Here is a 21,198-nt window from a genome sequence, read left to right as displayed (position 1 = left end):
CCAAGCTACTCACCATTCATATTTGAAAATATATTGTTGATCCTTCAGTGTGAGTGGGTCAAAATCCTGAAACTTGCTCTCTAACAGCACTGTGGGTATAGCAAAGCTAAATCTACTGCAGACGTTCAAGAAGATTAGTCACTACCACCTTCTCCACTTTAGCTCGTGTATCATTTTTGTGTGAGTATACTCAGAGGCACAGGATTACAAAGCATGAAAACAGACTCTTCAGTCCAACTCGCCCATGCCAACCAGATCTCCTAAACTGATATAGTCCTATTTACCAGCAAATGTCCCATATCCCTCCAAACCCTTCCTATTCATGTACCCATCCAGATGCCTTTTAAATGCTGTAATTGTACCAGCGTCCACCATTTCCTCTGGTGGTTCATTCCATACACACATCACAATCCACGTGAAAAAGTTGCCCTCTCTACTTGAACCTATGTTCTCTAGTTTTGAATTCCCTCACCCTAGGAAAAAGACTTTAGCTTTCTACCTTATCCATATCCCTTATGATTTCATAAACCTCGAAGGAAAATCCATAACCTCAGATGGTCCAGGAGAAAATGCCTCAGCAAATGCAGTCTCCCTATAGGCCAAACCCTCGAGTCTCAGCAACATCCTTTTAAATCTTTTCTGAACCCTTTCAAGTTTCACAACAAATTTCCTATAGCAAGGAGACTAGAATTGTACGCAGTATTCTAATAGTGGCCTCACCAATGTCCTATACAGACAGAATATGACATCCCAATTCCCATACTCAATGCACTGACCGATGAAGGTAAGCATGTCAAATGCCTTCTTTTCTATCGTGTCTACCGACAACTCCATTTTCAAGGACTAAGAACCTGTACCCCTAGGTGTCTTTGTTTGGCAACCCTCCCCATAGCTCAACCATAACTCCTGCCCTGGTTTGCCTTAACAAAATGCAGCACCTCACATGTACCTAAAGTAAACCCCATCTGCCATTCCTCAGTCCATTGGCCCATCTGATCAAGGTCCCGTTCTACTCTGAGATAACCTTCTTCACTGTCCACTACATTACCAATTTTGGTGTCTCCTACAAACTTACTAACCATACCTGCCATATTTACATCCAAGTCATTTAAATAAACGACAAAAAGTGGTGGAGATAATACTGACTCTTGCAACACACGACTGGTGACAGGCCTAATTTGAAAAACCACCCTGCACCACTACCCTTGTCTCCAAACCTACAAGGCAATTCTGTATCAAATTGGCTCGCTGCCCCTTGATTCCAAGTGATCTAAACTTGCTAACCAGTCTACCATGTGGAACCTTGTCAAATGCCTCACTGAAATCCATATAGATAACATCTACCATTCTGCTTTCATGAATCTGTTTTGTCATTCTTCAAAAAACTCAATCAAGTTAGTGAGACACAATTTCCCATGCACAAAGCCAAGCTGACTATCCCTAATCAGTCCCTGCCTTGTGGAAAAATCTGGCCCGGTGTAGTTTTTCTTGTGGGATGGTAGTTGGTATAGAGGAGAATGATACGTTAAGCACAAGTTGCTCATTTAAACATGTCAGGCCTGTAAAATAAAACATAATTAAAACACAAAAATTGGAGCACTGACACCTATATATTAGTCACCAATTAACAATGAAGTGTATTTTTCTAAACTTGACCTCTATATTTTAGACAAAAATGAGATAGTTCTTGCTAAATGCATAAAAACAGAAAAACTTTAATTTCAGTGAACACACTTTAACATTTCAGTGTCCAAAATTTAAGGCCCTTTTACCTGCTGACAGATATTCTTTAACACGTATTTAGCATAAGCATCTAAACTGGCTGTTTCAATTGAAACAGTCCGACTGCCAGATTTTTTCACTCCTACATCATCGTCTGCAAGTTCCTCCATTCCACCAGAAAGTGAAAATCCAGAGCCTTTCAATTCAGCATCACCTAAAATTGAAATGGAAAAAGAATTCTTTTCATTGTGTGTTGTGAGTCTTCTAGATTACATTTTAATTGTATCTCAATGCACAGTAGCTTCTTTCTGGAATAAAGTCATCCCCTCTCTTAGCTTACAGGTAATTGTCCCGGTACACAACACCAACCTTCCTTGACCAAAGGAGCAGAATGACTGCAGCAAGAAAAGATCTCTTATCTATTAGATACTTACTCCATCAACAGTCCAGAAACATTGATTCCACTAGGACTTCCCTCATAGTTATCATCACAACCACTAGTTGTTAGTTATTTTGAAGTCATACAATAGTGAAGCTTATAAAAGATATGATTTCAACAGTGGCATCTGGTGTTCAAAAGGCAGTGTATAGTAAGAGTGCAGGTCCACTCTCCATTCATTAAAACAAAGTGTTCTGGAAGCTTTAGAGGTTACATTTGGAATTTTTTAATACACCATTTGCTACGTGTAACATCCAGTTGAACTACAATGAGAAAAAAATCTGAACTTACTTTTCATAACTTCTATGGGAAGAGAAATTAAGCATTGCTGTTGATAATTTTAAGCCTTATGGTTAAAAAAAAATATCTTTAGCCATCTACTGAGATGCTCTTAACTTCTATACATATGAATGACATCAAGAAATATTACATTAAAATCAGAGTTCAATCTGGGGCATGCATCAGCCGAAGCAAAGGGAAAGAAAACGTGTTAACTTATAAAAGCGGAGTGCAAAACACGCATCCCAAACAAAAAGGAGGCTCCATCATCCAATAGGAATCAACAATCAATATTGACAGCACTCACCCAACATAAAAATTGCTTTCAAAACTGCAAAAACTGCTCCAACCACAATACTGTTCTGTGATGCTGCCAACAAATGTCTGTCACAGGATGAACGAATCCCGACTGTTGGTTTATCTGAAACAAAAATAATCAATTGTTTCCTCTAATAGAGTATCAACATGCCAAGAATAAGCAAAAGTCTTTTAATTGTGGTCGTCATCTTACTTGCTCTCACCCACACTCTGTCATGCTCAGGTTGTAAGTTTGCTCACTGAGCTGGATGGTTTGTTTTCAGACGTTTCGTCTCTTGCTAGGTAACATCATCAGTGAGCCTGCAGTAAAGCGCTGATGTTCTGGCCCACTTTCTATGTTTGTGTCTCTTCAGGTGGGTAATGTCATTTCCAAGTGTTTTTTCCCTCAGAGGTTGATAAATGGGTCCAAATCTATGTGCTTATTGATGGAGTTCAAGTTTGAATGCCAGTGGGCGGCACAGTGGCACAGTAGTTAGCACTGTTGCCCCACAGCGCCAGAGACCCGGGTTCAATTCCTGCCTCAGGCGACTGACTGTCTGGAGTTTGCACGTTCTCCCAGTGTCTGCGTGGGTTTCCTCCGGGTGCTCCGGTTTCCTCCCACACTCCAAAGATGTGCAGGTAAGGTGAATTGGCCATGCTAAATTGCCCGTAGTGTTAGGTAAGGGGTAAATGTAGGGGTATGGGTGGGTTGTGCTTCGGCGGGTCGGTGTGGACTTGTTGGGCCGAAGGGCCTGTTTCCACACTGTAATGTAATCTAATTTAAACCTCTTGGAATTCTCATATATGTCTCCATCTAGCCTGTCCTTGGATGGGTGTGTTGGCCCAGTCGAAGTGGTGTTCGCTTTCGTTGGTATGCAAGGATACTAGTGATAGCTGGTCATGTCGGTTATTGACTACTTGGTGTTCGTGTATCTTGATGGCGAGTTTTCTGTCTGTCTGTCTGTCCGACGTAGTGTTTGTTACAGTCCTGTCATGGTATTTTGTAAATAACATTGGTTTTACTGGTTGTTGGTATAGGTTCATCAGCCACTGTTTAAGTGTGTGGTAGATTTGGAGATTACCATGATGCCAAGGGGTCAGAATAGTCCGGTAGTCATTTCAGAGATGTCTTTGATGTATGGTAACGTGGCTAGAGTTTCTGGGTGCTTTGTGTCTACTTATTTGGGTTTGTCGTTTAGGAATCGGCAGACTGTGTTTATTGGGTATCCGTTTTTCTTGAATACGCTATATAAGTATTTTTCTTCTGCTGCTCCTAGATCCTGGGTGCTGCAATGTGTTGTGGCCCATTTAAATAATGTCCTGATGCAGCTCCATTTGTTGGGATGATTGTTTCTTTAGTTAAGTATCTGGACTATGTACGTTGTTTTCATGTAGTCACTGGTCTGAAGTTCATTCCACAGTGACATCCATGAGGGGAGTCTATTGTTACTCTCCTCCTCTTTTGTGAATTTTATGCCAGTAAGAATATTGTTGATGTTGTTGTAGATTTCCTCTATTTTGTTCCATAGCGGACGCAAAGTTTGGGTTGGATCGTGGGGAGGGCTGTTCGTTCAAATCTCTGCATGACTGCTTCTGCTAAGAAGCCTTATATTGGTGATCCCATGGGTGTTCCAATGATTTGTTTGTAGGTCTTGCCATTGAAGGTGAAGTAGGTAGTGAGGCACAGGTCTACTAGCTTGAGGATATTGTCCTTGCTAATGATGTTTTGCTGTCTGGTGTACGCATCCTTGGTTCCTCTAGTAGTGCAGTCAGTGTTTCTTTGGCCAGGCTGATGTTAATTGATGTGAAGAGGGCTGTTACATCGATGGAGACCATTATTTCATTCTCTACTATCTTGGTGTCTTTGATGGTGTTCAGGAATTCTTGGGTGGAGTGGATGGAGTGCCATAAGTCTTTACTAGATATTTCAGTTTTCGGTGGAGTTCCTTAGCTAGTCTGTAGTTGGTGTTCCAAGAAGTGAGACTATGGATTTGAGGTTTTTATTTGGGGGGGTGTGGGGTGGGGGTGGTGGTGGTGTCCCCTGGTTTATGTACTTTAGGTAGTCTGTAGAAACTGGGTATGTTGGATCTCTCCAGTTACATTTTTTGGAGATCTGTCTTGCTAATTAATCCTTATTTATGAAGTTTCTTCAATGTTGCTGTGACATGGTTTTCCAGCTGTGGAGTTGGGTCTATCACTACCTGTTTGTAAGTGTCAGTATCTGTGAGCAGTGAGTTTGCCTTTTCAATGTACTGTGTTCTGTTTAGGATGACGGTCATGCGCCCTTTGTCTGCAGGTAGGATTACAATGTTTCTGTCATTTCTGAGTCCTTCTAAGGCTTTCCTTTCCTGGGTGTTGAGGGTGTTCCCTTCCTTCTTCCTGCTTCGTGTTGGTGCAACTGTCTGTCTGATGGTCTGCTGGGTTTCTTCTGAGAGTCCTTTTGGTCCACATTCTGTAATTGTAGTTGATCCTTCTTAGTAGGATGGTTTTTGTGTGTCTGTTAGTGATCGAACAGATAGGTTTTTAATCCAAGCCCGAGTTGGCTGTGTTGTTCTTTTGTGTGATCTTGTCTAGTTTTTCCTGTAGTGATAGTTTTTCTAATTTTCTGTGTTTGCTGTTGTTTGATGCTGATGGCTTGTTCTCGTGTGTCTGTCCATTCATGGTCTGTCACGTTGGTGTATAAAGCTTTTCAGTGTGAAACTTCCCGATTGTATTTTTGAAGTCGGTTGTGGGCATTGTTAATCATTTCTCGCAACATTCTGATTCTATACCAACAACCAGCAATACCAATGTCATTTACAAAATACCATGAAAGAACTGTAACAAACACTACATCGGACAGACAGACAGAAAACTAGCCACCAGGATACACAAAAACTAACTAGCCACCAAAAGACATGACCCACTATCACTAGTGTCTTTACACATCCAATGAAGAAGTACATCACTTCAACTGGGACAACACATCCATCCTAGAATAGGCTAAAGAGAGACACACTTGGGAATTCCAAGAGGCCTGCCATTCAAACTGGAACTCCATTAATAAACACATTGATTTGGACCCCATTTAGCAACCTCTGAGAAAAAGAACTGGAAATGATATCACCCACCTTAAGAGATCAAGACACATGACAAGATAGCTCAGTGGTTAGCAATGCTGCCTCACAATGCCAGAGACCCGGGTTCAATTCAAGCCTTGGGCATCTGTCTGCGTGGAGTTTGCATGTTCTCCCTGTCTCTGGGTGGGTTTCCTCCAGGTACTCGAGTTCCTCCCACAATTCAAAGATATGCAGGTTAGGTGAATATGCTAAATTGCCCATAGTGTAGGTTAGGTGCATTAGTCAGGGGTAAATATAGGGTAAGGAAATTGGCCTGGACGGGCTACTTGCCGGAGGGTCAGTGCGGACTTGTTGGGCCGAAGGGCCTGTTTCCACAGTATAGGGATTCTATTCTATTCTTTGAATAAATAAAAAGTGGGACATAACACCAGCGCTTCACCAGAGGCTCTCTGATCATGTTACCTAGCATGGTGACACAACGTCTGCAAACACACCTTCTAGCTCAGCGAGCAAACTTACAACCTGAACCACAAATCTTCTCAAGAATCGCACTCTGTCATGCTCTTCCTAAACTGGATAGTCAAAGGTTTTAGTCATAAATGTTGCAACAATCATCTATGGTGAATGATGCAGCAACACAGGACTAGCCGGACTAAGTAATTCAACCCTTCAAGCCTGTTCTGCCATCCAGTAAGATCATTACTGATCTTTGTTGTGATCTCAACACCACTTTGCTGTCTGCACCCTATTAACCTTTACTCGCTTATCTGTTAAAAATCTAATTCAGACTTCAATAAATTCAAATCATAGAATCACTACAGATTGGAAGCAGGCTATTTGACCCACTGAGTCCACACCAACCCTTCGAAGAGCATCCCATCCATATACAGTGTCCCACCTCCTTACTCCACTCCACACAGTCACCACAGGGTGGAATCAAACCTGGACCCCTGGTGCTGTGAGGTAACAGTGCTAACCACTGAGCCACTGCACCACCCTATGTCAGCCATTACCACTTTCTGGAGAAAAGAATGCTCCAGACTAACAATCCTCAAAAATTCTCCTCGCTTCTGTCTTAAATTAAGACTGTGTGCCCCAACTCGAGCCTTCCCTACATGGAAAAAAACCCCTCTGAAGCCTTCTCATGATCTTAAATGTTTCATTAAGATCATCTCTCATTCTTACAAACTCCAGTGAATACTGTACATGCTCAACCTGTTCAAGACAAACTCTTTATTCCTGGAATCATTTGATTAATCCTTCTCAGAACTATATCCAAGAAATTTCTTTTTCCCAAGTAATGAGACACTAACTGCACACACAGCAATCCAGATGTGGTCCCACCAAGACTTTGTAGAGCTGCAGTAGGAATACTTTTATATTTCATCCTCCTTGCAAAAAACCACAATATTTCACTTGCCTTCCCATCAATTGCTGTACTTGAAGACTAACCTCATGTGCTTCATGTACCTGGATATCCAGATCACTCAAACCAAAGACTACTGTCATCTATTTCCATTTAAATTGTATGCTGCTTTTCAGTTCTCCCTACTAAAGTGGACACTTTCTCACATCAATTTTTTCATCATTTAACCTATCTATATTCCTTTACAGATTCTCAAACGCCCCCGAACAACTTGTGTTTCCTACCTATCTTGGTGTCATTGGCAAATTTAGGTACCGTGTATGCACTACACTTGTTCAACCAAGAATATAGATTATAAATCGTTGAGGCCATAGCACTGACCCTTGTGGCACTTCACTTGTTTCAGCTTGCCAACCTGAAAAAAAATTTAATTATCCCCATTCTCTGCTTCCTGGTTGCCAACCAACCCTTTATCCACGTTTACATGTAACCTCCGACTCTAACTAAAGTAGAAAAAAGAATTGCTGATACTGGAGATCTGTAACAGAAACAAATTGCTGGAGAAACTCAGGCCTGGCAGCATTTGCAGAGAGAGAGAGAGAGAGAGAGAGAGAGAGAGAGAGAGAGAGTCAGGTTAATATTTTGAGTCCAGTGACCCTTCTTCAGACTGATAGTAGCTAAGAAAAGGTGACATATATTAAGATGAGAGGTGGGGTAGGGAGTGAGCAGACAAGTAGAGATGGAGCCCAGAGGGAGACAGTACAATAGCTAGGCAGACAAAGGGATAGATGATAGTATGTTTGGGACAATTAAAAGCTAATAATGGGGACCATAAGGCGACAAAATTGGGTTGGCAGTGCTGAAAACATCCAATGTCATGACAGGCCTTGGCATGTGGAGGTGGGTAAAAGACATAGAAAGGGCTTAGATTGTAAAATTATTGAATTCAATATAGAGTCCTGAAGGCTTCCTCAAAATGGAAACAAGATGCTGTTCTTCCAGCTTGCACTGAGCCTTGCTGGAGCACTGCAGCAAGCCCAAGACAGAAGTGTTAGCCAGGGTCAATGATGAAAGGTGGAAATGGCAGGCAACTGGAAATTCAGGGTTATCTCTGCAGACAAAACATAGGTATTCTGCAGTGATCACCCAGTCTGCATTTTGTCTTCCCAATATAGAGCAAACAACATTGGGGAAAGCGATTATAGTACAGCTCCTACACTATGTGCTCTCATCTTGTGTTGTAACATTTGGTAACATTATCAAATGCATTTTCTCAGAATAATAATTAATTCAACAAGATTTCTCTTATGAAGTTACTGATTCTGCCTGATCACATCATGATTTTCCAAGTACCCTGCTATAACTCCCCAATAATGAATTCTCACAAATTGCCTAAGACTGACATTGACCTAACTGGCGTATGATTTGCTGCTCTGCCTTTCCTCCTTTCTTGGAAAGGTTGCATGTTTAATATTTCACAATTTGCTCAGAATATAAGGAATTTGGAGTATGATAATCAATGTCTCAAACATCTCTGCAGTCACTTTGTTTAAGAGATGAGAATGCAGATCATCTGGTCTGGGGGACTGTCAGTCTTTCACAATTACCCTCTGGGTGATTGAAATAAAAATAAAACAATCTTTCACTTCTTGGTTTTCAAGTATCGTTGGGAAATTTTATAAATCTTCTAATATAAAGACAAAGACGGAATATCTATTTTGTCATTTTCTTGTTTTACGTTTATCAATTCCACAGACTCACTCTTTAAAGGACCAGTACATAATCTAGGTACTCATTTCCCACATTAACACTTGTGGAAACTCTTTATTAACTTCCTTTTTTAATAAGTTCGCTTTCCCTCATACTTTTTCTTCTTTTGCTGACTCTTGAAATCTGACCAATCTTCTAACTTACTAATAATATACGTTGCTGTTACTTTTCATACAATTCTTAACTTCCATATTTAGTCACAGATAATTCAATGAGCCTTTGTTTTCCACTGGAAAGAATCTCTTTCAAGAGATGTTAAATATTTCTTTTAAAAAGCCTTGCTATCTTATCATTTACCCTTATTTCCTAGCTCTCTTTGGTCAGCTCTGACTTTTAAACTTTATCAGAACTTTGTGAAGTTTAGTACAGCAGACTTAGACCCACACTTCTCCCTTTCAAACTGAACACAAAATTCTATCATGTTACGATTACTGTAATTCCTTAAAGTCTGTCTGTATATAAACAGAAAGATTGCAATTACCACCGTAATTTGCCACTTTAGCAGCTCAATCTAATGCAGAATCCTGGTCAACAGTGACCATGTATTGCCAGGGTCACAGACTTGCCAATTTAGTATCAAATGGAAAAGAAGAATTAACTGGTATTGTCTAGTGATCATTAAAATTAGAAACAGCAGTTCAATATTCTTTAAAAGAACCCCTGTGAAAGACAGCTCTTAGAAATGAGTGTCGATTTTGTAGAAGTTAAAAGATAACACTGAAGATGCTTGAAATAAAAATCCACCCAGTTAAAGTAATTTACATTTTAAAAAAGGCACTTCCAAGCATTGACCATCTCCTTTAGGTATCTATCAGTATTATACACAGCATAAGATAAACAGTCAAGATTTTTTTGAACAATCTTGATGAAAAGAAATGTTGACATAGCCTCTACTTTCAGAGGAAAACTCATAGGAACATAAGAACAGGGGTAAGCAATTCAGCCAACAAGCCCACTCTGTAATTCAAGATTTTGGCCAATCATCTCCTCAATGCCATAAAATGTGGGCATTAGACAGAGACATAGCTGCAAGGGGATCAGGGCTGGGAACTAACACCAAAGGATATGCATCTAATCTAAAGGACACAGAGGGGCATGTGTGAATGTTTGCACATACCTATTGCCCTTGTCTTGCTGGATGGAAGTGATTGTGGATTTGGAAAATACTGTCTAAGGATCTTAGGTAGATTTCTGCAGATTTGCTGTAGATAGTACACACTGCCGCTACTGAATATCGGTGGTGGAGGGAATGGATGCTTCTAAATAAGATGCCAACCAGCCGACCTAATTTGTTTTGGATGCTGCCAAGCTTCTTGACTGGCATTGAAGCTGCACCCATCCAGGCAAGTGTATTTTATTACATTCCTGACTTGTACCTTGTAGGTACTTGTCAGGCTTTGTTTCGAGAGGCAGGAGGTGAGTTACATACTGCAGTATTCCTAGCCTCTGACCTGTTCTTCTAGCCATTACATCTATATGACAAATCCAATTGAGTTTCCGGCCAATGTTAACCCTCAGGATGCTGATAGTGGGGTATTCAGTGAGAGTAACAACATTGAATGTCAAGGGGCAGTGGCTAGATTGTCTCTTATTAGAGATGGTTATTCCCTCGCATTTACGTAGGATCTTACAGGTAGACAACCCTTTATTCGAAAAGCTCCAAAATCCGGAGGATTTTTTCTGAAGTTTTTTGATCAATAACAAGGTTGTTTGGGGTGCAATCAGGTAATCCAACTCCATGCCCACTCAATGCGTGTCACTTGGATGCGATGTATTGTGTCTCAGGGCTCGTTACTCACCGCGAGTCTACTGTTCGGTAAGATTTTTTAAAAGTTTCACCGTTGAAATGTCACTTATTCCAAAATTTCAAAAGCCAGCTGGTCCCAAGCATTTCAGATAAAGGATTGTGTACCTGCACTTGCCACTTGTCAGGTCAAGTCTGGATATTATCCAGATCATGTTGCATTTAATATGAACTGCTTCACTAACTGAGGAGTTGCAAAACAATGTTGAACATTGTGTAATCATTGGGAAACATCCCCACTTCTGATTTAGGATGGAGAGAAGGTCATTGATGAAGCAGCTGACGATAATTGGGCTTAGGACACTATCTCGAGGAAATCCTGCAGGGATGTTCTGGAGCTGAGATGATTATAACCACTCAATGTTCCAACTGAAGTCTTACTGAGATTTTATAAAACTACAGCAAGACGTCTTTACTTCTGTACTTAACTTTCTAGTATTTCAAAGGGAATTTATGGTCTACCTTTCCAACTGTTTGCCGCACCTGTACGTTTTCCTTTCGTGACTTACAGACAATAAAACTCAGATCCAACTTTGACACCAGCGCTTCCCAACCCCGAACAATGTAAGAAATATTCTGCCTTTTTGATTTTTCCACTAATGTGAACATCCACAAGTAAAGCACATGTATTCACATTATATGTCTGCCATGTTCTATTCACTTAGCCTGTCCAAGTCCTCTTGAAACCTCCTTGCATGCTTCTCACAGTTTGCATGCTCACCCAATTAGGTGTCATTAGCAAATGTGGAAAATGACAATTGGTCCCCATATAAATAATTTACAGATTGAGAGGAGGATTGATCTAGCACTAATCCCTGCAGTATTTGACTTGTTACAGTTTGCCAGCCTGTTAATGCTCTAGTTATTCTTACTCTCTGCTTTGTCTATTAACCAACTCTCAACATATACTAATAAATTATCCTATCCCATGTGCTCCCTCCTAATTTACTGTGTGGGATCTTATCAGAAGCCTTCTGAAAATGCAAGTACGCAATCTACTCATTCTCATAGAATCACAAGCAGTCCATCAAGTTGGGACTGACCGTCCAAAGAGCATCCCAACCCAGACCCACCCCCACTAATCTTCTATTTCCTTTCACTAGTTTTGTTTCCTATAAATCTGAGATCCTGGCTAATTTCATTTCAATCATTCCCAATAGTTCTAGCAGATCTCCCAGCAAGAATGTTAATCCTGTCCCTGGGAAGATACAATCTGTCTATCTTGTACATGTCCCATCTACCCCAGAACTAGTCCCAATGCTGCAGATATCACAATGCCTCCCTCCTTTACCAGTTTTCGGTCTGCATGTTCAACTGTTCAGTTCTCCTGTTCCTATGCTCAACCAGCACGTGGGACTCTCAGTAATTCTGAGATTGCTGATTTGCAGGTCTTACTTTTCAATCTCCTTCACAGCTCCCTGAAACTTGCCTTCAAGACTTTCTCCCTCTTTCTACCTAAGTCACTGAGATTGAAATGAACCAAATTTCTGGCCATTCACCCCACTGCACAGGAAGATCTTGCAGCCTGTTTCATCATTAATCCTGGTGCTGACGGGACAACACATCATCTTGGAGTTACATTTACAGTCGCAGCAACATCGATCTGTTCCCCAAAAGAATTCCCTATCAGTACTGCTTGTCTTGTCTTTCCGGTCCTATATATGCAGGTTAACAGGAAACGATAGAGGCAGGTCTAATTATAATATTTAAATCGGACAGGTACATGGAGAGAAAAAGTTTTTAAGGAAATAGGCCAAATGCAGGCAAATGGGACTAGTTCAGTTTAGGAAACCTGGTCAGCATGTACAAGTTGGGCCAAAGGGACTCTTTCAATGCTATATGACTCTATGAGGTGTGACCGAGGTGCCACTGTCTTGGTTCTGATGATACTCTTCTGAGGATCCATTACCTTCACCAGTCTCCAAAGCAAAAACTGATTTGCAAAAGCAATCAGCTCTATTATCTCTTACACTACTTGTTTGGTTTGCTTCAACTGAATGGCAGACATACATTCCTTATCTGCCTGGATACCTAAACTGGAATGCAAGCACCTCCCTCAACATGTTACTGACATTGTCCTCTGCCTCACAGATGCAGAACAGTGACTCCAGCTACCAGCAACATTCAAAACCCTTCAGCTCAAGCTTATACAGTGCTTTTTCTTGCAGATTCAATCATCTCAGACACATGGTGCATCCATGCCTTCTCTCATTGCACAGGCTGTACATTCCATTTGGCTAATCTGCCCTGCCATATTTTTTTAACTTTACTGACTACATGTTACAAATTGAATAGCTGACTAGTTGCTCACCAATCAGCTCCTTCCAGCATGGAAGTAGAAGACATATACTGGACAACAAAGTAAGGAAATTAAAAAGGAATAGGAAAAGGAAAAATAGGCACCTCCTCGCCCCATCACCAAACATACCATTCTGTTTGAAATCTCCACTCTGCTTCAAGCTGCAGAGAGTCTCTGTATTTACACTATTTGGAGCTACAATGCTACAAGAACCAGACTGAACCAGTTATCTAATTAAGCAAGGTTACTCCCCAGGTCTGAAAAAGTGTAAAGTCAAAACATTAACTCTGCTTCTTTCTCCACAGATCTGCCAGACTTGCTTGGTTTTTCCAGCATTTCTGCTTTTATTTTAGATCTCCAGCATCTGTTCAACTTTGCTTTCATTTTACTTTCCAGTTGAATTGGTTTACCTTGTCTAAAGTTGGAAAAAACTGACTTTACTTTCTTACTAATTTCAGAGAAAACTACTGATCTCTTGCCCTTGGGCAAGACAGAATCCAAGCTTCAGCCAACATTTGATTTCTACGTTTCCACCAGAGAAAAGACAGCACTTGCAATGTATTTTACTTACTGCTGTCCTGATGACAAGGGTTCAACTGTGGTGTCCTAAACAAGTGAAGAAGGATTCTGCACGTTAGCCGAGCACCAGGTTCTGAATCTTGCTCACTGCAAGCTGCAATATAAACAAAATTACTGACACAGTCCGTAATTTTTACCAAGCAGCCAAGCATGAGAGAAGTATAGCTCCAGCAAATATACCAAGTATACAAACTGTACTACAATTTGTCAATTCCCTTGGAATGATAAATAGAAAAAGATAATGTTGGAAGGATACTGAAGATCAATTTACAAAAGGAAAGGCACTAAACATTTCAGGTGCAAGTCAATTGTTATTACTACACATTTATCAACTCTGCTGGATGCACATTTTGAGTAGTTTCAGACTCAGTGGTGAAGTTAAGACTAAGTTACAAACCTTTGTTGTTACTGAACAATGTAAGCTTCTTATTGACTCTTTTCAGATCTCTCATAAACCTTATTTCAATCTACCCCCACCCCTCTCACCCCACCCTAGAAGGTGGCATTCAATCCTTCATTGTTTGCACTGGCTCTTGAGCATTTTAATTCAATTACAATCTCCTGTTTTTAACTCTTAACACAAATAATAATAATCTAACGCCCTATTAAATGCCTCAATTGAACCTGTCACAACCATACTTCCACACAGTACATTCCAAAGTGGTAAAAGAGTCTAGAATTTGGCATACTGAATTAACAACTCTCTCTACCTGGCTGCGAACTCTAACCACTCACTCACAAATACACCCAGGTCTCTCTGCCACTGCACTCCTTTTAGAATAGCACCCTTTACTTTATATTGACACTTCACAGTCTTTGCATCAAATTAGTGCTAACTTCTTGCTTCTCATTTTGTCTCTACACGTCATTTCTGAATCTTCAGTGTTCAGCTTGATTCTCAAATGTATTTTTTTTTAGGTGACTGAGGGAGGGTGCTGCATAGGAGCTTTTAAAAAGAAATCATTTACAGGATGTGCCATTGTTGGCTAGGCTTTACTGCCCATCCCTAATTGCCCAGTTGGCAGTTAAGAGGCAACCGTTGACTGAGTGTCTGGGGTCATACAAAGGCCAAAACAGGTAAGGACAGCAGCTTCCTTCCCTAAAGGACATCAGTAAACCAGATGGGTTTTTCTGACAAATGACAATGAGAAACAGATTTATTATCTGACACCTGTCATACAGATCACCTCACACACCAGGTTTGCCGTATGGCACTCTATCAAACACCTCTGGAAGGTCATGTATACCATATCAATAGCTTTGCCTTCATCAATCCTCTTTGCTACCTCTTCAAAATTTCCAGAAGGATAAGTAAAAATTATTTTTCCTTCACAAATCCAAGATGACGTTCCTGAATCAAACTCCAAGTTTCAACATAACTATTAATTTTATTCTGGATAACTGCTTTTAGATGGCTGCCCACCAAAGTTAAATTGACTCGTCTTGTAAAGTAATTGCTGGGTTAATCATTACAACTTTTTAAACAAGGACATAATGTTGTAATTCTCCAGTCCTCAGGCACCTCCCCAGAATCCAGGAAGATTGAAAAATTGCCAGAGTCTCTGCATTACACACTAATTTCCTTCAAAATCCTTGGATCGCCTCATCTGGTCACAGTGCCTTATTAAACTCAAGTACCAACAGCTTATTCAATATTTCCTCCTTCACAGTTTTAAACCTTTTTAGTAAACTTTCTCCACCATCACCATGGCATTGGCAACAGCTACCTCAAAAGATAAAGACAGATGCAAAGAATTTAATTAACACTTCTTATATGCCTTTTGCCCTTCTGTTGAAATCCTCTTTTTTGATCTCTGAACAATCTTCCTCCTCCTTTTACAACCCATTCACGATTGTGGAACTGATTATGGGCAGCACAGTGGCACAATGGGTGGCACAGTGGTTAGCACTGCTGCCTCACAGCGCCAGAGACCTGGGTTCAATTCCCACCTCAGGCGACTGTGTGTGGAGTTTGCACATTTGCCCCGTGACTGCGTGGGTATCCACTGGGTGCTCTGGTTTCCTCCCACAATCCAAAAATGTGCAGGTTAGGTGGATTGGCCAGGCTAAATTGCCCATAGTGTTAGGTGAAGGGGTAAATGTAGGGGAATGGGTCTGGGTGGATTGCGCTTCTGCAGATCGGTGCGGACTTGTTGGGCCAAGTAATCTAAGTGATCTAATCTAATCTAAATTTGATAGAAGACTTGTGGATTTCTCTTTGTTAGCTGCCAGATTTTTTCTCAAAATCCCTTATTCCTTTTCATATTTGTTTTCTCAACTCCTTTCTGAACCTTCTGTATTCAGCTTAGTTCTCATTTTTATTTGTTTTATGTTGGTAGAAATGATAGAGTATTTCTTATGCTTTGAGTCAACACTATTCACTCTAGAATACACCATGAAAGCATTAGAAAATAGAAAATTTTCCCTAGCTTGTAAAACTGTACAGTTATCAAAGATTCTGGCTTCTGAAGAAGATTGAAAAAGTAATCAATACAGGATTAGTAACTCAATCAGTAAAATACTTAGAACCACTTCAAGTTTCAAAAGCAGAAGATAACGATTTTGTCCCAGTTAGATACATCCAAGTTAACCAAAGATTATTGAGAAAAATACCTGAAAGGCTCCTCAATTAATTGGTAGGATTAAGGTTTAATGTTCATAACTATTATCAAAGTATAGGCAGAATCTTAATTCAGTATTTCACATCCAGAATATCCAGTCTTGGCACTTTCAAAAATGGCAAGATAGGTGGTTACCTGCATTAAGGAGTGATGGAATTGCCACACAACGAATCAGATCCTCCAACAATAGACATTGCCTGGCTATTAAAATTGCTATAAATGTAGCCAGAGAGTCATGGAATGATAAATCACTCACCTGAAAAAAAGAAGAAAGTGCATAAATAAATAGCAGTATTTCCACTCAAACATGAAGCCATTATCTTTTAGATAATGCCTACTACTGAAAACATCAAGTAACAGCTACAGGTTCAGCAACAGCAATCACCATAAGGCAGGTTACAAGTTCATATCCTTTCCCAGGGTTTCAGCAATGATACTGGCTGGTACTCCAATGTGAAAGTGGATGAAAAACCTTGTATACGTATTAAACAAATACCTATTTGCCTACTTCTGTGTCCACTCTCCTTTATCTCCTCTCATACGTTTAGTTATCATTGTTCAGATAGAAAAAGACACAGTAACCACGAGTCAGAATGAAACACACTACTTCTCTCGGTATCTGGCAACCACTCTTTCCAGAACCAAACCTCACAAAAACAAACTAGCATATTTATTCCTGTCACAGCAAGACTGATGTATAAAGTGAGACTTAATAAGTTCGGACAATATTTACTTAAGTCTATTGATCACTTGTCCCATTACTATTTGTGACTAACATTGCAGCATAATTGCTGGTACGTTTCTATACAAGGACCACACATCAAATTGATTCAATATATGAAGAGTTCTTTGAAATATCATCCTCAGTTACATAATAAAGTACAACATGAATCATAACCATCAGAAAGCCAGCATTTAAATTGTGGGAGCTGTGGTCTGACAAGTACTTGGGTCCTGATGAATTTCATCCAAGAGTCGTGAAAATCATAGTGAGGCTGTTGAAGCATTGGTTTTAAATTCTCAAAGGTCACATGGTTTGGGGACAGTCCTATTACATAGAAATAGAGGAACAGGAATAGGCAATTCAGCCCAATACTGCCCTTGAACACTAATGCCTTTTACTCACCCCATCTATATAGCGCTGTATACCACTGCTAATGAGAAATCTATAAATCTCTAACTTAAACATACTCGAACATCGAACCTCCACAGCCCTCCATAGTAGAGAATTCCAAAGGTTCACAGGGCTCAGGAAAACTATTTCTCATCTGCAACCAAAGAGACATTTCCCTGATTTTTAAATTGTGCCCCCTGGTTTTAGACACCATTCTGCCCTTCCCCAACAAGGGGAAATACCTTTCCTGCATCTATTTTGCTTAGCCCTTTAAGTATTTTAGAGCTTTTAAGGAGATCACTTCCCATTCTTCACAACTGTAGAGAATACAGGCTTAATTTGCCCAAACTGTCTTGGAGGAAACACTGAAGGTGGTAAGGGCAAATGTACTCTTGCTGGGGATTTTCAACATCCATCACCAGTCTTGTCAGCCTGGAAACAAGTCTTATGAACCGTTGTTGCATTGCCTCTATGGAAATAACACCCCTCCTGAGATCGGGGGATCAAAACTGCACACAGTAGTCTAAGTTCTTATAAAATTGAAGCTTTTACTTTTGTCCTCAAATGATCTTGCAATAAATGCTCACACTTCATTAGCCACCTTAATCATTTTTTAAGCATTCTATTAGCCTTCTTAATAGCTTGCTGCATTTCTTAAATTTATTTATTGGACGTAGATGTCACTGACTGACCAGCATTTGTTGTCTGCCCATGGCTGCCCTCGAGAAGGTGGTGTTGAGCTGTCTTCTTAAACTGCTGCAGTTCATGTGCAGTATGTCAACCCACAACGTTGTTAGGGAGGGAATTCCAGGATTCCAACCCACTGATAATGAAGGAACAGTGACATATTTCCAAGCCAGGATGGCAAGTGGCTTAGAGGGAAGCTTGCAGGTATGGTATTCTCATATCAGCTGGCCTCACTCCTAGATGGAAGTGGAATTGGAAGGTGCTGTCTCAGGATCTTTGGTGAATTCCTGCAGTGCTTGTTGTAGATAATATATACTATTGCTACTGAGTGTCGGTGGTGGAGGGAGTGGATATTTGTAGACACATTGGCAATCAAGCAGCTGCTTTGTCCTGGATGGTGTGGAGTGTAGTGGAGCTGCATCTATCCCATTAAGTGGGCAAGTGTTCCATCACACTTCTGACATATGACTTGTAGATGTTGGACAGGACTTGGGGAGTCAGGAGGTGAGTTATTTGCTGCAGCATTCAGAGTCCCTGATCTGCTCTTGTAGCCACACTATCTACATGTAGAGTCCAGTTGAGTTGCTCAATGGTTACGCCAAGATCATTGACAATGGGGAATTCAGTAATGGCAAGACCAATGTCAAGAGACAGGTGTTAGATTGTCTCTAACTGGAGATGGTCTTGGTCTGGCATTTGTATGGGACAAATGTTACTTGCCACTTGTCAGCCCAAACTTGGATAATGTTCAGATCTTGCTGCATTTGTACATGGACTGCTTCGGTAACTGAAGAATGACAAATGGTGCTGAACACTGTGTGGCAATCATCAGTAAACATCTGTAGTTCTGACCTTATGATGGAGGGAAGGTCATTGATGAAGCAACTGAAGGTGGTTGGGCCTAGGACACCTATCTGAGGATCACCGGAGATGTCTTGGAATGAGATGACTGACTTTTAACATCCATGACCATCTTCCAATGTGCTAGGCATGACTCCAACAGTGGGCAGTTTGCCCACTGATACACATTAAATTCCACTTTTGCTCGGGTTCCTTAATGCCACACTCTGTTGAATGCAGCTTTTATGTCAAGAGCTGTCATTCTCACCTTGGCTCTGGAATTCAGATCCATATTTGAACCAAGGCTGTAATGAAGTCAGGAGGTACATGGTCCTGGTGGCACCTAAACTGGGGGTGACTGAGCAGGGTCTGGGATTTTGATGCTGTTGAGACACCTTCAATCACTTTTGTGATGATCGAGAATATTGTGATGGGGTGGTAATTGGTTGGGCTAGATTTGTCCTGTTTTTTGTGCACAGGATATTCAAGGTCAAATTTCCACATGGTCAATTAGGTGACAGTGTTACAACTGTACTGAAAGCAATTGGCTAGGGCTGCCGCATGTTCTGAAGCAGATGTTTTCAGTACAATTGCCAGAATGTTGTCAGGGCTCACACCCTTTGCACTATCCAGTGCCTCCAACCAATTCTTGAAATCACATAGAGAGAATCTAATTTAGCTGAAAAGTGACATCTATGATGCTGGGGATCAGTGGAGCAGACCAAGATAAATCATCATTCGATACTTCTGGCTGAAGGTTGCTGCAAATGCCCTATCTTTTGCAGTAGTGTGCTGGGTTCTTCCATCATTAAAGATGGAAATAATTGTGGAGCATCCTCTTCAGTGGAGGTCTTTAATTGTCCACTACCATTTATGACCAAATGTGGGAAGACAGCAGAGCTTAGATCTAATCTTTTGGTTGTGGAATTGCTTAGGTCTGTCTATCACTTGCTGCTTATGCTGTCTGACAGACAAGTACTCCTATTTGATAGCTTTACCAGGTTGAGAACTCATCTTTAGCATGACTGGTGCTGTTCCTAGTATGCCTTCCTGCATTCTCCATTGGACCAGGGTTGATCCTCTGGCTTGATAGCAATGACTGAGTGCAGGATATGCCAGGCCATGAGGTTGTAGATTGTGCTGGAGTACAATTCTGCTGTTGATGGCGCTCAGTGCCTCGTGGATACCCAGTTGCTCAATCTATTTGAAGTCTGTCTCATTTAGCATGAGTGATAGCCCCAAACAACATAATGAACGATATTCTCAATGTGAAGACAAAACTTGTCACCTCAAGGACTGTGCAGTGGTCAGTCTTACTGATACTGTCATGGACAGATGTATCTGCAGCTGCAAGATTGGTAAGGATGAGGTAAAATATGTTCTTCACTTTTATTGACTCCACCACCGTTACAGACCAAGTACAGCAGCTGTGCCCTGTAGGACCCAACCAATCCGATCAATAGTGCTGCTGCTGAGCCATTCCTGGTGATGGATGTTGAAATCCCCACCAAGAGTACATTTGCCCTTGCCACCTTCAGTGTTTCCTCCAAGTGTTGTTCTGATTCAGAGAGGTTACATGGTTACCAGCAGGTGGTTTCCTTGCTTATCTCAAGCCTGAAGCCATAAGACATCATGGCATCCAGAGTCAATGTTGATGACACCCAAGGCAACTACGTATCAACTCTATGCTACTGTGCCACTACCTCTCCTGGGTCTGTGCTGCCAGTGGGACAGGAGATATCCAGGGTTGGTGATGTCTGGGACACTTGCTTGTAAAGTATGATTCTGTGAGCATGACTGTCAGGCTATTGCTTGACTCGCCTGTGAGATAGCTCTCCCAATTTTGCAGTAGGCCGCATAAGTTAGTAAGGAGGTCTTTGTAGGGCCAACAATGTTGTATCTGCCACTGTATTTTCTGTGCCTAGGTCAATGCCAGGTGGTCATCAGGTTTAATTTCTTTGAGACTTTGTAGCAACTGATACAAATGAGTGGCCATCTCGAGGGTAGTTGAGAGTTTCATGGGCATCAGTAAATTCTTAATTCTAGATTTTTTTTTTTACTGATTTCAAATTCCACCATCTGCCATGCCAGGATTCGAACCCAGGTCCCATGAACATTAGCCAGGTTTCTGGATTAACAGTCAAATGATAATACCACTAGACGATTACCTCTAAACATTCTGCACATTAGCCATGAGTGACTTAACAACAAGAACATCCAAGTCCTTTTGTACATGTACACTTTCCACTTAAGACTGGAATATAGCAAATGCAGTTCATTTCCCTAAAAGCAGAGGAGGACAAAGCAAGAAACTACATGCCA

General features: G+C 40.9%; 1 protein-coding gene across 1 annotated transcript in view; it reads right to left on the bottom strand.

The window, feature by feature from the left end:
* The window catches only part of med12 (mediator complex subunit 12), a 184,903-nt gene that overhangs the window by 70,127 nt on the left and 93,578 nt on the right, over positions 1 to 21,198 (bottom strand). Inside the window, exons 23-26 of the mRNA XM_072595208.1 lie at positions 16,371 to 16,491; positions 13,607 to 13,708; positions 2,748 to 2,861; positions 1,773 to 1,936 (exon numbers count right to left, since the gene is read on the bottom strand). Coding sequence (XP_072451309.1) covers positions 1,773 to 1,936; positions 2,748 to 2,861; positions 13,607 to 13,708; positions 16,371 to 16,491 — 501 coding nt within the window. The remainder of the gene's footprint in view (positions 1 to 1,772; positions 1,937 to 2,747; positions 2,862 to 13,606; positions 13,709 to 16,370; positions 16,492 to 21,198) is intronic.

This window comes from Chiloscyllium punctatum, chromosome 25 (assembly GCF_047496795.1).
Source record: "Chiloscyllium punctatum isolate Juve2018m chromosome 25, sChiPun1.3, whole genome shotgun sequence".
In the NCBI taxonomy this organism is placed as follows: domain Eukaryota; kingdom Metazoa; phylum Chordata; class Chondrichthyes; order Orectolobiformes; family Hemiscylliidae; genus Chiloscyllium; species Chiloscyllium punctatum.
The sequence above is the reverse complement of the archived record's forward strand: the minus strand, read 5'-3'. Positions and strand labels throughout refer to the sequence as shown.